We start from the raw sequence: 15,288 nt of genomic DNA, 5'->3' as shown, positions 1-15,288 counted from the left end.
TAAGTTGCATCACTGAATGATGAAGTAGTTACGCCTTTCCTTACGGAGAATCCCCATTCTGGTTTTCCATTGGCTGTACTGATGCTCAAGTTCACTTGGGCAGTGTACTGGGTTCCTGCTTCTTCACGTGGTCCCTATCCTTCAGGATCATTTGACGTCTCCTAGTGGCCAGGAGCTCCTAGTGGAAGGAGCTGACAGCTCACTGGGACTATGATTTGCACTTTTCCTGGTCATCAGTGGTATTAAACTCTTGTTTCATTCTCTTTTCGGGAACTTTAACGTCTTCTTTAGAAAACTGCCTATTCACATTCTTCACCCACTTTTGAATCTCGTTATTTGGGTTCAGAGCATTATTTTGTTTTGCCGTTAGCTCGTATAGATTATTTATGTTTCATCATTTTTAAGATAGACTTTTTTAAGTGTTATGAATGCTTGAATGCATGTATATATGCGCACCACCTGGTTATCTGGAGTCTGCAGAGGCTGGAAGTCAACACTTGACCCCTGGAACTGGAGTTACAGGTGTGTGAGAGCCACTGTGTGTGACCCAGGTTGTCTGAAATTGGAGCAAGTGCTTTTAGCTACTAAGCCATTTCTTCAGGTCCTCTGTCTTTTGAATACAACAAACCCCTAAGCATATATATGGTTTGCACAGATTTTCTTGCAATCCTTAAGTTGACTCCTCCTTCTCCATCTTTTCTTCTTCCTCCTTCCCCTTTTCTCCTCTCCCCCTCCTCTTCTCCCCCTTGGTTTCGTTTGATGTCTAGAAACATTTTCTAATTTCAAAACCCTTTCCGTTGTATATTTTGGCTTTTGTTACCAGGATTTGCTGGGTCATATTCATAAAAGCATTAAGCATTCCAACATGAGGAAGTTTCCCCAATGTCATCCAGGGTGCTAGCCCACTGCTATGGGGCAGTTACCCTGGGGAACAAGATGCACAACTCCAAGCTAGTCTAATCATTACAGAATGATTAACGTAATAGTTGAGGCTCAGATTTTCCAGTCCCACTGGCTTTTCCCTCTCCCTGCTCCCTCACTTTCTTCGACCAGCTAGTTCTGATGCTCCTGTCACTGCCAGTTCCCTCTGACCCCAGCCCAAACACGGTTTCTTTTACCCCCTTTTACCCCCTCTACATCGAGTTGCATCTCTCACTTCATATGCCCCATAGCTAATTCACCTACATCCCAACACTGTATTAATAAGTCAATAAATCACAAGCTTAGTCAGGCCATTGATCTCAAAACCCTTAGTGTCAGCCAAGCAGTGGGGGTGCACACCTTTAATCCCAGCACTCAGGAGGCAGAGGTAGGCAGATCTCTACGAGTTCAAGGCCAGCCTTGGCTACAGAGTAAGCTCCACGACAGTTCGTTCAGTAATCCAAGGAGGGGAGGGGCAGGTGGTGAAGGTGCAAGCAGGCGCACACTCACACACACTTGGTGGATGAAGCAAGCTCCAATGAGCGAGCTCCAACATACATACATACATACATACACATACACATACACATACCTATACATACACATACACATACACATACACATATACATGTACATACACATGTACATACACATACACATGTACATGTACATACACATACATATATTCATATACATGTACATATACATATACATGTACACACACATACACATGGAACAAAGCTCCAACAATTTCACACATACATATACACAAACATACTACATATACACATAGACATATATACAATCTCATTTGATTTATGGAGCAAAGCTCCAACTACTTTTCATATATACATACACACACATTTTGATGGATGAACCAACCTCCAACAAGCTGGTTCCAACCATTTTACACATATACATCTATACATTTATGCACATATGTACATTTGGTAGACGGAGCAAACTCCAATGAGTTGACTCCAACGATGTATTTTTTCACCAGTAGCTTATATGTCCCAGAAAAACCTTTCAAACAATATAAAGTTACAATGTGATTACCTTCTATTTTGCTTCTAGTGAACGATTATGGCAAAGCAGCATGTTCCCCAATACCTTTCCATGAAAAACCATTACATTGTACAGGTAAAAGAAAATTATTATTCCCAAGAACCCACATACATCCGTAACTAAGCAACTTGTTATAGATTAACAAATTGTGAGAGAGCAAGGTAATTTTCTCAGCTAGTTTTTCTTATTGGCAGGCAGCAATTTGAGGTTATAAAGAAAGGATCAAATATTTTATTATTTATCTTAAAAAATAATCTTATAAAAATCTTAAAAGAATCACAAATCTAAACTTTTATATAAAATTCAGTCATTTCTACTCCAAATCCTCAGAGTGTATATTCATTTAACAATTTTGTAGTCAGATCAGGAAGCCAAGAGCAAATAATGAGAAAAAGAAATTAATTATCACCTTGATCTTGCTTCAGCAAGAAAGGCAGCAAATGCTGGTCAGGTAGCCATTGTTCTTGTTCCCTAACCTCAAAAAGTCCCTAGCTCAACCATTCAGAGTGTGCCTTTCTGAAGAAGTTCAAATTGATCCCTAAGATTTTCTACACCAGAGCCACTATCAAAAACATCTCAACAAAGCTTCCACAACAATCTCTTTTTCCAAATGCTTTCTAAGGGTGGTGGCCATTGCTGACTATCTGCATTCCTAAATTCTTTCCAAGGGAGGGGATTGGACCATGAATCTGCTCCAGCAGGGATGCCTGGGAGAGAACAAGCATTATTACTGTGAGAGCCAGTGATGCTGGCCAGTGAGGGGCTAGAAGCCCCCTTAGAGTTTCCCATACATTAGGAGGAATATGAAGGTCACAGGGACAACAGAGTGAAGCTCCGTAACAGCATGAAGCCCTCAGATGGGTAGTCCTCAAGGCTCTGCCTCTCCAGTGCACATCCATCCTGTTTGTGCTAGCCGGGTGGGTTCACATCTTTGACTTCTAAAGCCCATTGTTGTTCCTCCCCGACAAGCCTCAACAAAACAAAAATCAAATACAAACAAACAAACAAACAAAAAAACCCTTAGCCACTCCTACAGAACTTGAGGGGGGACCAAAGTGCTGAATACAGAATTTGTACTTCGGTTTCTCCACCATCTACCCCACCCCACCATGACCACCCCTACCCACTCCATCCTTGATATCTCAAGCCTCGATTCCCAGGCTTCTTCTTTTCACCACTGTATTTACTGATCCCTCACATACGTCTATTTCCGCATACCTGTCTGTATTTCAGAACTCTGTGCCATTGAAAGTTAGCCTTCCCTCTCTCCCAACATTCTCCCCCACCTCCATTTACTTCCACAATGATTCCAAACCATCCGGCATCCTCCAAGGTCTAACTCGAGGTAGCTCTTTTCTCCCCTAGAACCTTTTTCAGTTCCTATAGACACAGAACATGTTTATGTTTTAGCCCCTGCAGTGATGGAAGCAGACCATTCGATAGGCCGTGGCTGTGAACTATGCTGTGTTAATATCTATGCTTGTGTTGACATCAGCAAACATTTTCCCATCTGAGGAGATACCCCCGAGGTCACAGCGGGCCACATCTCTGTGCAAGGCTGTCTTGTAGAATCTCTCCAGCTTGGGGGCAGAGGTTTTAGTAACTGTTTGATCTTCCTTTTGTGTTCGTAAAGTGGCTATTTAGTTTTCAATAACATACTCTCTTCCTCTCAAAGATATGCCTGAATACTCGGTCACAAATGAATTTTGCCGCAAACACTTCTTAATCGGAATTCTTCTCCGAGAAGTTGGCTTCGCCCTGCAGGAGGACCAAGACATCAGGCACTTAGCTTTGGCCGTCCTAAAAAATCTAATGGCTAAGCATTCTTTTGACGATCGATACAGGGAACCCGTAAGTAGCCTTTCTTTCCCTCTCCCCCAAACGCCGTTTAATGGCTCGCTACATTAAATGAGTATAAAACCCTTGAGCCTATATTGATCTTCACGTGAGCCGTTTCTTGTCTGCCTTCACCTAGAGGAAGCAGGCACAGATAGCGAGTCTGTACATGCCGCTGTATGGCATGCTCCTGGACAATATGCCAAGAATCTACCTGAAGGACCTGTATCCTTTCACCGTGAATACATCCAATCAGGTACGTCTGCGCAGCTCTCCAAATTCCCCTCCTTAAGGAATTTCCCTTACTCATATTTATGTGCTGTGTGAGCATTCCTTCCTCCCTGTAAGCAAGCGAGGGCTAAACAGCACTTTCCAACAAGCGCTCGATCAATACCGTTGGTCCCTAATGGGTGCTTGCGGCTTCCACCTGGCGCGTCCCTCTCTTTGGGACTGTTCCCTCTCCTTAGTCTCTGAAGCACCATCCACATCCGCATAGCTTTTGCAGGTTGTATGATGTCCTCATGGCCTTAGCTTCATTGTCCGTTCTTCACCAACTACTCCCCACTTTTCCCCATGGAAACTTAGCATCTCATATGGTCAAAAGCCCAGTGTGGCCCATTGTGACTATTGTGCAAGCCGCCAGCATTCCCCAGGGCTCACTGGCCAGGCAAACTCTAGCAAGTTCAGGTTCATTGAGAAACCTTGACTCACAAAAGTAAGGTAGGAAGTTGAAGGAAGAAGACACCTGACATTGACCTCTGACCTCCACATCCATGTGCTCCTGTACACACACACATACATGAACATGTAAATATACACATAAAAAATAAACTCATGAGAGAAGGTAAACCCACTCAAAATCCAGTAACAGTCTAAGACAGAACCTTCTAAAAGTTAGGATCATGCCTTTAGACATGTTTTTTGTTTGAGGAATGATCAAATCCCACCAGCGTCATGTAATTTGTGCATACCCTTTAGAAAGTTATTCAAGCTCTCTAGGCCTCTGTTTTCATATTTCTAAACTGGGATAAAGGGTGTAACACAATATAAAGTGCCTTAATATCAAATTATATAACAGAAAACATTTGCCAAGATGCTCAGAACATACGGACTTAAAGTCTAGTCCCTAGTGATGGTAATATTATGTGTGCGTGTGTGTGCACATTGATGAAAATTACATCTATAGCTTAATATATTGCTATATCAGTAATTATTCTAGTCCACAACTAAAAGATTGTCTCTGATACATCATTTAAAAAATTCCCAGAAGGAGCAGAGAGAATGTTAAAAGCCCAGCGTTGGGGAGGAAAGCTATGAAATGCTGTCATATGACATGGCTTTTAAACTCAGGAACTAGCAACAGCTATGATTGCCTGCGGTGGACCTTGCGTAAGATTGAGCCAGTAACTATTCAGTCCTAGATGTGGCGAGGATCATGGACCCCGCCTCCACTGGGGAGCTAATGGCAGTTGAGGGAGGCTGCGGAAAAGATATTCTTTGTCTCCTCTGATGTAGCCATTTCTGAGTTCCTCATGCTCCAGTGGATAACCCAGGCCTACTCAACTAAACTCTGTGAAATCCAGTGAGTCACACAGCGGAAACAAAAGCAGAAGACATAATAGTGTGAGGAGGACTTAGTGGGAGGAAGGAAATTGAAAAAAAATATAAAAACTCTAACATTCTGCATAAAAAAATCAAACTGTGAACGAGACTCTGCCTTTGACAATATCCATTTTCCTTGTCGACTTTAGTCTTTGTTCAAGTATAAAATATCAAACTGAATACCTAATTGAGAGGGAAGTAAAAGGCATAGTGGTCTACCATTCTGGAACCCACTAACACTCGTTTGTTTCCTCTCCTCTTGGAATGCAGGGATCTAGAGATGACCTCAGCACTAATGGAGGATTTCAGACTCAGACGTCCATGAAACATGCAACTTCTGTGGATACATCTTTTTCCAAAGATGTTTTAAATTCCATAGCAGGTATTCAAGACCTGCTGAGAATACTCGTGTTTACCATTCATCGATGTTTACATTGTATACCATGGCGCTTTCTATCCATAATTCATATGCATAATATACCTGGCAAAGTACACCACACTATATAACTAGAGCCTTTAACGTACTCCCTTGAATGTCATCCAGTAACATCCACGTCTGCTTAGCTTAAAGGGCTGTCTGCTCAGATGTTATCAAATTACTTTATTCAGCAGTCTTTAGCTTTTTGTTATGCACCGCTTTTTAAATTATAATTGCTCTTCAGCTTCAAGGATTCTATTAAGAACTATTTTGGAAATGTCATTTCTATTTCACATAAACTGTCAAGTTAAACACTCCTTCCCCAAAACCATCTTCTGTTAAAATAAGAGTTATCTTTGTCTATATTTTTCATTTTAAGAGATCCAGAGAACACACCTTATATGCACTTTGAACAGTGTTTCAAGATCCATCATGGCCACCACTGTGCGATGCTTTAAATAAATGTTGCATAGCTTCTAAGTCAAGCCCAGATTCTATTTCCCAATTCTCTACCCACTTCAGCAATGAGCAACACTGTTTCCTCATGCTTGCTCTTGTTTGTCCTCATACATCTCATCACCGTTCGTGTGCTGTGGCTTCTGTTTCCAGCGTTTTCATCGATAGCTATTTCTACAGTGAACCACGCAGATTCCAGAGCATCCTTAGCGAGCCTGGACTCCAACCCGAGCACCGCAGAGAAGAGTAGTGAGAAGACAGACAACTGCGAAAAGGTGCAGCTTCCCTCCCCACCACACATGTCAAACACTGCAACTACAAGCCAGGGCGCTCTCCGTCTTACTTATCCCTATTGGTCCTTTGATTCCCAGATCCCAAGGCCCTTGTCTTTGATTGGGTCAACGCTTCGGTTTGACAAATTAGATCAAGCAGAAACCAGGAGTCTTCTCATGTGTTTCCTTCATATTATGAAGACCATTTCAGATGGTAAGCGGACTGTCTCCAAGTCTATTTAAAAGGAGAAAAAAAGAAAGAAAAGAAACCTATATTTCTAAGAGCCTCATGCCATATTGTGTTTCTTTCTAGAGACTCTGATTGCCTACTGGCAGAGAGCACCCAGTCCAGAGGTGTCAGACTTCTTCAGCATCTTGGAGTAAGTTTAGGGTTGATCCAATAACTTATTTTCTGGAACTTTCAAACTAGCTCACTATACCACTCTTCATTCAAAGAAGCCCTATGGTAAATAAATATCAACAATAGTATATGGAATATGTAAAGAAAAGTTACTATTTTTCTTTCCATATATTTAGATGAATTGTTATGTTGTTATGTATAAATTAAGGAGTATAAATAATTAGAATGTCTTTTTTCCCCTTTCTAGCGTTTGTCTTCAGAATTTTAGATACCTTGGGAAACGCAATATAATAAGGTAATTGTTTAAATTCTAGTATATAGTCTTTAATATAAATATCATCTTTTTAAAAAGCATGGAGCTTGGGGTTAGGGATTTAGCTCAGTAGTAGAGCGCTTGCCTAGGAAGCGCAAGGCCCTGGGTTCGGTCCCCAGCTCCGAAAAAAAGAACCAAAAAAAAAAAAAAGCATGGAGCTTTGAATATGGCTCAGTGAGTGAAGTACTTGCCATGCAAGAATGAAGACCTGGGTTTGGATCCCAGAACCCACATAAAGGCAGACATGAGAAAGGGGTCTATAATCCCAGTGCTCCCTATTAGAATTCTCTTCATGCTGGAAGCTATCGGGTCAGGTAGTCTAGCATTCGCAATGATACACAAGAAACCCTGTCTCAAACAAGATGGAAGGTGAGAGCTAACACCCGAAATTGACCTCTGACCTTCTGAAAACCAGGATGGGGAAAGAGGGAAGAGGGATGTTTCATTATATAGACATTTATATAGAGAGATGGTAGATAGATAGATAGATAGATAGATAGATAGATAGATAGATAGATAGATGATAGATAAGATAGATTAAAAAGAAAGAGAAAGGAAGAAAGGAAAGAAAGATTAGATAGATATAATAAATGCTGGTGATAGATATATAGATAGACAGATAAATTTATATTGATGAAACACATCTATTTAAGAACATGCTTTTAGTAAGGTAAAAACAAAAATTAGTCTAGAATTACTTCATACTGGCACCATTTGTCACAAAGGCAAGAACATCCAAAGCCGTCTAAGTTCCTATTCTCATAAGAAACTGAAATGTTAATTTTATTTTTATTTTGCTTATATATGTGGTGCTGAGCTGTGTGCAATTGCATGTGTTGGCATGCAGCCAGAGGTTGACAGTAGGTGTCTTCCTCAAACACTCTTCACCATAAATACCGAGTCAACCTCTCTTCACCTGAAGCCAGACTTTACCAATATGGTTCTTCTAGTAAGCCATCTTGCCTGGTGGATCCCTGATTCTGGAGACTGGGACTGCTCAATGGCTTCCATTTACGTAGATGGATGCTGAAGTTCAGAAGCCAGGTCCTCATGGAAAGTACTTTGCTACGCGGGCCATCTCCCAGCCCCCTTACTTTTCATTAATTCACAGAACATGAAATAGCTCATCATTCAGTAACAGCTCGTCGTTCGCCCTTCTGCTTTCATGTGTCCATGATAAACACACAGCTATGGTTTAAACCTGTGTTCTTTGCAGGAAAATCGCGGCAGCATTTAAGTTTGTGCAGTCCACCCAGAACAATGGAACTCTAAAGGGATCTAATCCTTCCTGCCAGACGTCAGGTCTCTTGCCACAATGGTAATATCACCTTGGCTTGGTATTTAAAAATCACGCATGTGCCGTTTATATGTGAACATGCATGTGTAGGGGTCCATATATGTACATATGCCAAAAACAACTGTGGTTTTAAGCAGCTTAATATGTTTATCTGAAGAAAATTCTTAGCTACTTCTCAAGGTCCCTCACTGGCTTAAAAACGGAAATGAAGGACTGTGGCTTACTATGTTGAGCACAGTGCCTTGAGTGGAAAATTCATAGGCATTTTATTTAGCTAAAACCTGAAGGTGCAAAATTCCAATAGAATCTCCCCTTAGTTCTTAGCAATATAGGAAAAAGGCACCCTGGAATCGTGACTTGAGTTCTGCTGAGTAATTAAAAGATTTTCTTAGTGTTCTTGACGTTCATGTTTTTTAAGGGTTCGGAAGCCATGAGAAAGCCAGGGAATTCTCACGAGTCCCCTTAGATTATGTACTTACTAACTGATCTCCAATTTTGCCTACCTTGCTCACTCCCTCCTTAACCTGCCCAGTCAGAATCACTTGCCCTGAAAGTCCACCTCCAAGATCCTCTGGGTCTAACAAATAAAAACTGTTTCCTGAAACTTTCCTGAGTTTGATTTATTCTTCTCAGGCGTATCATAAGAAAACGTGATGTGGGTATTTTAGAAAAGAGCTTTAGGAAGAAATAGGAAACTGTATATAGTCAATAAATAACAAAATAAATGTTGCTGCCATCCATGGGGACCTATAGAAATTGGCTTCCAGTGGATTTAAAAGACGTAATCATGGCTTTACTTTGCAAACCGTAAAACAGGAGAACACAAGAAGGAATTGCTTCACGTGTTGCATAGCAATTGTAAGGCACCTAAGGTTACCACAGTCCACCTTTCAGGATGAACAAGTCTTAAGGCTTCTTCTTATAGGTTGGACAGATCCTGCTGGCCCTCTTCTCCTGGAACCCAGTGCTTTCCCTTCACTTCCAGACAGCAAAGGGCTCAAAACCTGGGAGAAAAATTTAGTCCCCAAAGTCCCAGCCACATGTTCCAGAACTCATTACTCCTCTAGATGCAGGCACGATCCAGACTTCATAGGTTACAGAAAGCCAAAGTTGGCTCTCCCCAGATTCAGCTTAAACAGGTCCTTTCAACCTTGCCAGATCCTTGAAAACTTACTTAGCCTTGAATACTGTGTCAGGGACAAAAGCCAGAGTTCCTTCTGAGGTTTGGCTCTCAAGGGCCCAGCTCCTTGGCTCCCTTCCTCACAAAGGTGTTGTTTATGGTTTATTTACATGACAAGGTATCTCCTACCACCAGGCTTCTCCTGGGACCAGTGAAAGCTGTGGCACCAGGAAGCATTCCTAACACCACAAAGACACTGGCTGGTTTCTCCAGGTGGACACACCTGAAGGCCATTGTCATTGCCACCCCCGATGAGCAACTAGAAGCACAGATGCTACCACAAATGCTGCCTTCCTGATGCTGATCCCTCCACAGCACAGCAAGAGGCATGGCCAAACAGTTTATAAATCACAGGAATTTCCAGAAGCAAAACCAGATGGGAAAAAGGGTTACTTCACTTCGGTCTAGATTTTAGACATTGCTTCAAAAACAAACAAGGGCACATGTCTGCATTATACTTTTAATGCCCTCCTGCCTAGCCAGTAATAAACTCAGCATTCTTGAGTTCTTGTTAGTCCTTGAGGTAATAATGAATGACGAACAGTTTTATTTTTGAGTGTCTTTTAGGTGTTTTGTTTGCTTGTTTGTTTCTTTGTTTTGGTTAGGTTAACATATTTGTAACTATATCTTCAGTTGCTAAACAGATAGTACTTTATTTATTTGCTTAAAATCAATGGGCTAAGCCTGACAACAGTTTAAGATCCTATATGACCCTATGGTTGTCTGAGCACACAGCCAAGGTAGTGACAATGAGGTCTGACAAGACTTACAGATGACTGAGTCTATAGAACAAGGTTCTTGGCAATGAAAAAAGAAGAAAATCAAAATATGCTAAAAAGAATAGACACCCTCTGTGTCTTTGTCTCATAATGTATCTTTCTGAATATTTTTATGGATTAAATAAATTTCTTCAAGTGTATTAAATAGCCTCTTCCATTAACATTCAAAGTCAATGTCATCAGTAAGACGGTGCCTGGCAGATGTTGTGTACGCTCGTCTCAGTGCTCACCATCTGAGTGAGTACTGGTTATGTAGGGCATTGCTGGGTAGGTCAACCACAATTCTCATCTCCTTTCCAGGATGCACACAACTTCCGGTCACGAGGGCCATAAGCAGCACAGATCTCAGACCTTACCTATCATCCGAGGCAAAAATGCACTTTCCAACCCCAAACTCTTACAGATGCTGGACAACACCATGAACAGTAAGTGAACCAATCTCTCCTCAGATATGTAGAACAGGAAGTGCATTGCAAGACGAGAGGAAATGTTGTCAAACCAGGGAAACCACTGTTCTGAAGGCCACTGCCACAGGCCTGTAAATTTCTTCAAAGAAAGAATCACCACACTGTAGCTGAGGAGGAAAATTTAAAATGCCCTCACCAGGGAAGAAAACAGAAAATGAAACTCAGTGTAATGGTCTCAGGGCAGCTCATCTAGGTACTTTCAGTGTTGTAAAGTTTATGGGGCTCCCTCTTAACCAGGTAATTATTGCTGACTCTAGGGGAAGAGGATAAGAATGTCCATCTCCCACAAGCAGTAACCATGACATCATGACTCCAGAGATACATACCGTCCAGCCTGGCAATAAGATAAAAATAGAACCTGTTGCTATGAAGCATGAAAATTGTGAACATAGGACCCATGTTACTTGTTTAAACCCACACTGCCTTCATCTCTAAACACACGGCGTGGCTTTCTGAGGAGGTTGGTTGTGTAGACAGTCCACTGAGACCATACAGTGAGTCTATTAGCCCAGAAGCAAGATCTTTAAACAGGATGATAACAGAGGAAGTGTGATCCTGGCTAGATTAAAGAAAAAGAATTTTAAAAATAATAGAAACCCTGCAGCTGATGCATGCAAAGGGCATACCTGTCACAGACAATTTAGTGTAATTTTTTTTTAGTTGAGGCAATAAATGAAATTGTTCAAAGTCACTTTGATTTTATATTATTCATCAAAATATCAGTAAACACTGTAATATAAGGAAATGTTTCACTGGACATCGAGAATTGTCTTACATGTTTATGCACTGTTCTATTTTGTATTTCATAGGCAACTCCAACGAAATAGACATTGTCCACCATGTAGACACCGAGGCCAACATAGCCACCGAGGTCTGCCTCACTATTCTGGACCTGCTGTCTCTCTTCACCCAGGTCCACCAGGTGAATATGATCAGAATGTTTTCTGCAGAAGTGATGACCTGGGTGGAGGGGGAAAGCCGTGAGAAGTCAAGAACACTTTTTTAAAAGATGATTTATGGAATTAATTAATCAACTTCCACACTGTTGGGAAGCATTTTAAAAATGAGATTCTCTGTTTTTGCCAGAGGATGACTAATGCTGGCTTAAGCCACTCACTCAGGGATATCACTGCTGTCAATATTATCTTTCTTCCCATTTCCTCTTCCTGTGCTGCCAGGCATCTATGTGGAGTGAAATTGAGACTCCATATTTTTAATAATAAAATACATACTTTTAGTAATATAATATGTAATAACAGGAACAAATGCTGAGAAGAGAATCCCTTAATGATTTTGACATTATGTGACTGTTTTGTTTCTTCATACTAGATGACAAATATATTACTATACCATAAAATCTTATTGAACTATCATATGTGTGTGTATATATATATGTGTATGTGTGTGTGTGTAGTCTATTGTTGACCACATGTTATTACATTATATGTAACTATACTAATCTGTAATATAATTATGTTATTGCTACAATTTGAGTACCAAGTCTTCAATCCAGGAAGACATTGAAGACTCCATATTTTTTTAACAGAAAAACAAAAGACAAGTAGTGCTATGCTTTAACTGATGACTATATTTTTAAAAAAATCTCTAATACCAAGCATCTTTTCTTATTTGTTTTATATATACAACATTGGTGAGGTGTTAACATGATATACTTAATAAAATTTCTAATCCTAACAATACTATCCATACCACATTTTGACAAATATTTAGAGAAATAGTGATTGTCATTCACAGAAAGTAAGACTCCAAATGGGAAAAGACAATTTGGAAAAACACTGGTAGTTTCTTTAAAAGTGAATGATAGAGCTGGAGAGATAACTTAATAGTTGAGTATTGAGTTCAGTTCCCAGCACCCACACTGAACCTCTCACAGGTGCTGTAGTACCAGTTCCAGGAATCTCATGCCAACATCTATCCTACATACATACATCTTCATACACATGGCATGCACACACAGACATACACAGACACATATATACACGCGCATGCACACTACACATACACACACATATACATAAATTAAAACAAGAATAATAATTTTAAATGCTAATTATATACCTACAGGGTGACCAACCATTTGGTAGTAGAACCTGACCAAGGAGAAATAAAAGCACCTAACCATATAAGGCTTTGCACACAAGTATGCATAACATATTTATTTTAAATAACAAAAGCCACTGGAAACAATCCAACATGCACATCAAAAAGTGAATGCACAGGCTATCCCATACATGAAGCTTCAGAAGGCAACCCAGAAAAGACTACTTTGTCGTTCCACTTAGAAAATACCATTAAGGGTTCCATTAAGGGTTGGGGATTTAGCTCAGTAGTAGAGCACTTGCAAGGCCCTGGGTTTGGTCCTCAGCTCCGAAAAAAAAAAAAAGAAAAGAAAATACCATTTAATAGAAGCAACAGATCAGTGACTGATTAGAGGAATGGAGATAAAAGACAGGCATACAGGATTGCAAAAATTTATGTTTGATTTTCTTGACTGGGGTGGTGGCTTCATGGGTGTATACCAAAGGCAAATTTATGCAATTGTACTTTCTGAATGTATACAGTTTCTCCCACCAATGCATTTTAACAATGCTCCTAAAAACATTTACAGCTCAACCAAATGAACCCGTTTTAAGAGTTGTACCAGGAAAGGTTAGATCTGTTAAACAAAACTTCTCCCTCCAGGAGCATTGCACTAAGAGAGTCTTGCTTTCAAGCAAAATGCCAACATGGCGGGAGAAACACACAACTGGGTTTGGTTCTTTAGTCCCTGATGGCCATGCGCCTTGAATAGCACACAGTTGAAGGGCTTCCCCCCAGTGCCTATCTGCCACCTCATCCTCTCCCCATGACCCAACCCACTAGCCACACACCAGCCACTCTGTTCTTTCTCAACCTTGAATTCATAAGCTTCTCTCCAACCCAAGGCTCTTACTCCATGACAATCCTCCCAGGTCTCTATGAGTCATATTCCTTCACCCCCATTCATCCACTGGAGGAGTCTTTGCTCGCTGCCCCCTAAGCAAAGTAATTCACAACCACTTTCTGTTACTGTCTCTCTGGGTTTGGTTTGGTTCGGTTTGGTTTTGACACCACTGTATAAGCTTCCCTGAGAGCATTCAAGAATCATCTCTTCTCACTCCGAATTGGCTTCTATCACTCAGGATTGTATTCAACACACGGTATGAACATAATAAAGGTTTCTGGAGGGAAGCAATTGCTCCTCTACTGATCCTAAATAACAGCTCTTCTGAATTTCAGAGACAGCTCCAACAGTCCGACTGTCAAAACTCACTCATGAGAAGGGTCTTTGATACGTACATGCTGTTTTTCCAAGTCAACCAGTCAGCCTCAGCCCTGAAACACGTGTTTGCTTCTTTGAGGCTGTTCGTGTGCAAGGTAAGGATGTTCCAGTCTCAGGGAAAGTTCACCTCAAGGTGACAATTAGCACTTAATAATCTTTGCATCTCTCAGTGTGCAGGGCAGACGGTCTGTTTCATGCTATTTATGTTTCACTAGATACTAGTCATTTGCTGTTGGAGCAGTGAATTAGTTAAACCACTTTGGCTCCTGGCAGGTTAAGTGTGCAATTCACCCACTCAAGAGTTCTCTGGATTCTCGAATGAAGCGCGCGCGCGCGCGCACACACACACACACACACAAGCTAATTTTGATATACCTTGACTAGCTCAATGGTTGAGCACTTCTAAACCTCCCCACTTCCCTCCAGTATTCCTTCTAGATCTATATTTTATCTTTGCTGCCCTGCTGTATTCTGGGCAGTCCCCTCATTAGGCTGCATTCCCTTTCCACCTGCATTGTAGGATGCTTTCTCTCCTGCAGCTCTTAAATCTGATCCTTCTCCCTCTGAGTCATGGTGATTCTCCCTCTCCTTCCCTCTCTCTCAGCCTGCGCAATCTAAAAGTCCCGCCTCCGTCTCCTTGCCCAGCCATTGGGTTTACAGCAATTCTTTATTACCAATCAAAGGCAGCTATGGGAGGGGACACTCAGGCCAGACTGACACTGGAAGCCCAGCTTTTGGGAGCCAAAATGAGACAAAGCATTAGATCCAATTACCAACAGCTGTCTCAAAATGAGTGGAATACCAAAATGTCGTGGTATTATCTGGTGACCAATTCTGTGGTTGCTCTGTCTTCAGCATAGAAAGTTTGCTGAAAAAAAGGAAGGAAGGAAGGAAGGAAGGGAGGAAGAAAGAAAGAAAGAAAATCAGGTTAAAGGTTCTATACTGAGTAGCTAGAGCAGCCATCTTTGATGACTATAAACAGCATATAGTCTGATA

General features: G+C 41.1%; 1 protein-coding gene across 1 annotated transcript in view; it reads left to right on the top strand.

Moving 5' to 3' along the window:
• Dock10 (dedicator of cytokinesis 10) overlaps positions 1–15,288 on the top strand; it is a 249,623-nt gene that overhangs the window by 204,158 nt on the left and 30,177 nt on the right. Inside the window, exons 32-42 of the mRNA XM_032901452.1 lie at positions 3,665–3,840; positions 3,965–4,081; positions 5,698–5,809; positions 6,455–6,576; positions 6,673–6,787; positions 6,887–6,953; positions 7,182–7,229; positions 8,464–8,565; positions 10,804–10,928; positions 11,780–11,892; positions 14,250–14,387. Coding sequence (XP_032757343.1) covers positions 3,665–3,840; positions 3,965–4,081; positions 5,698–5,809; positions 6,455–6,576; positions 6,673–6,787; positions 6,887–6,953; positions 7,182–7,229; positions 8,464–8,565; positions 10,804–10,928; positions 11,780–11,892; positions 14,250–14,387 — 1,235 coding nt within the window. The remainder of the gene's footprint in view (positions 1–3,664; positions 3,841–3,964; positions 4,082–5,697; positions 5,810–6,454; positions 6,577–6,672; positions 6,788–6,886; positions 6,954–7,181; positions 7,230–8,463; positions 8,566–10,803; positions 10,929–11,779; positions 11,893–14,249; positions 14,388–15,288) is intronic.

This window comes from Rattus rattus, chromosome 4 (assembly GCF_011064425.1).
Source record: "Rattus rattus isolate New Zealand chromosome 4, Rrattus_CSIRO_v1, whole genome shotgun sequence".
In the NCBI taxonomy this organism is placed as follows: domain Eukaryota; kingdom Metazoa; phylum Chordata; class Mammalia; order Rodentia; family Muridae; genus Rattus; species Rattus rattus.
This window is presented reverse-complemented; position numbering and strand designations above follow the sequence as displayed.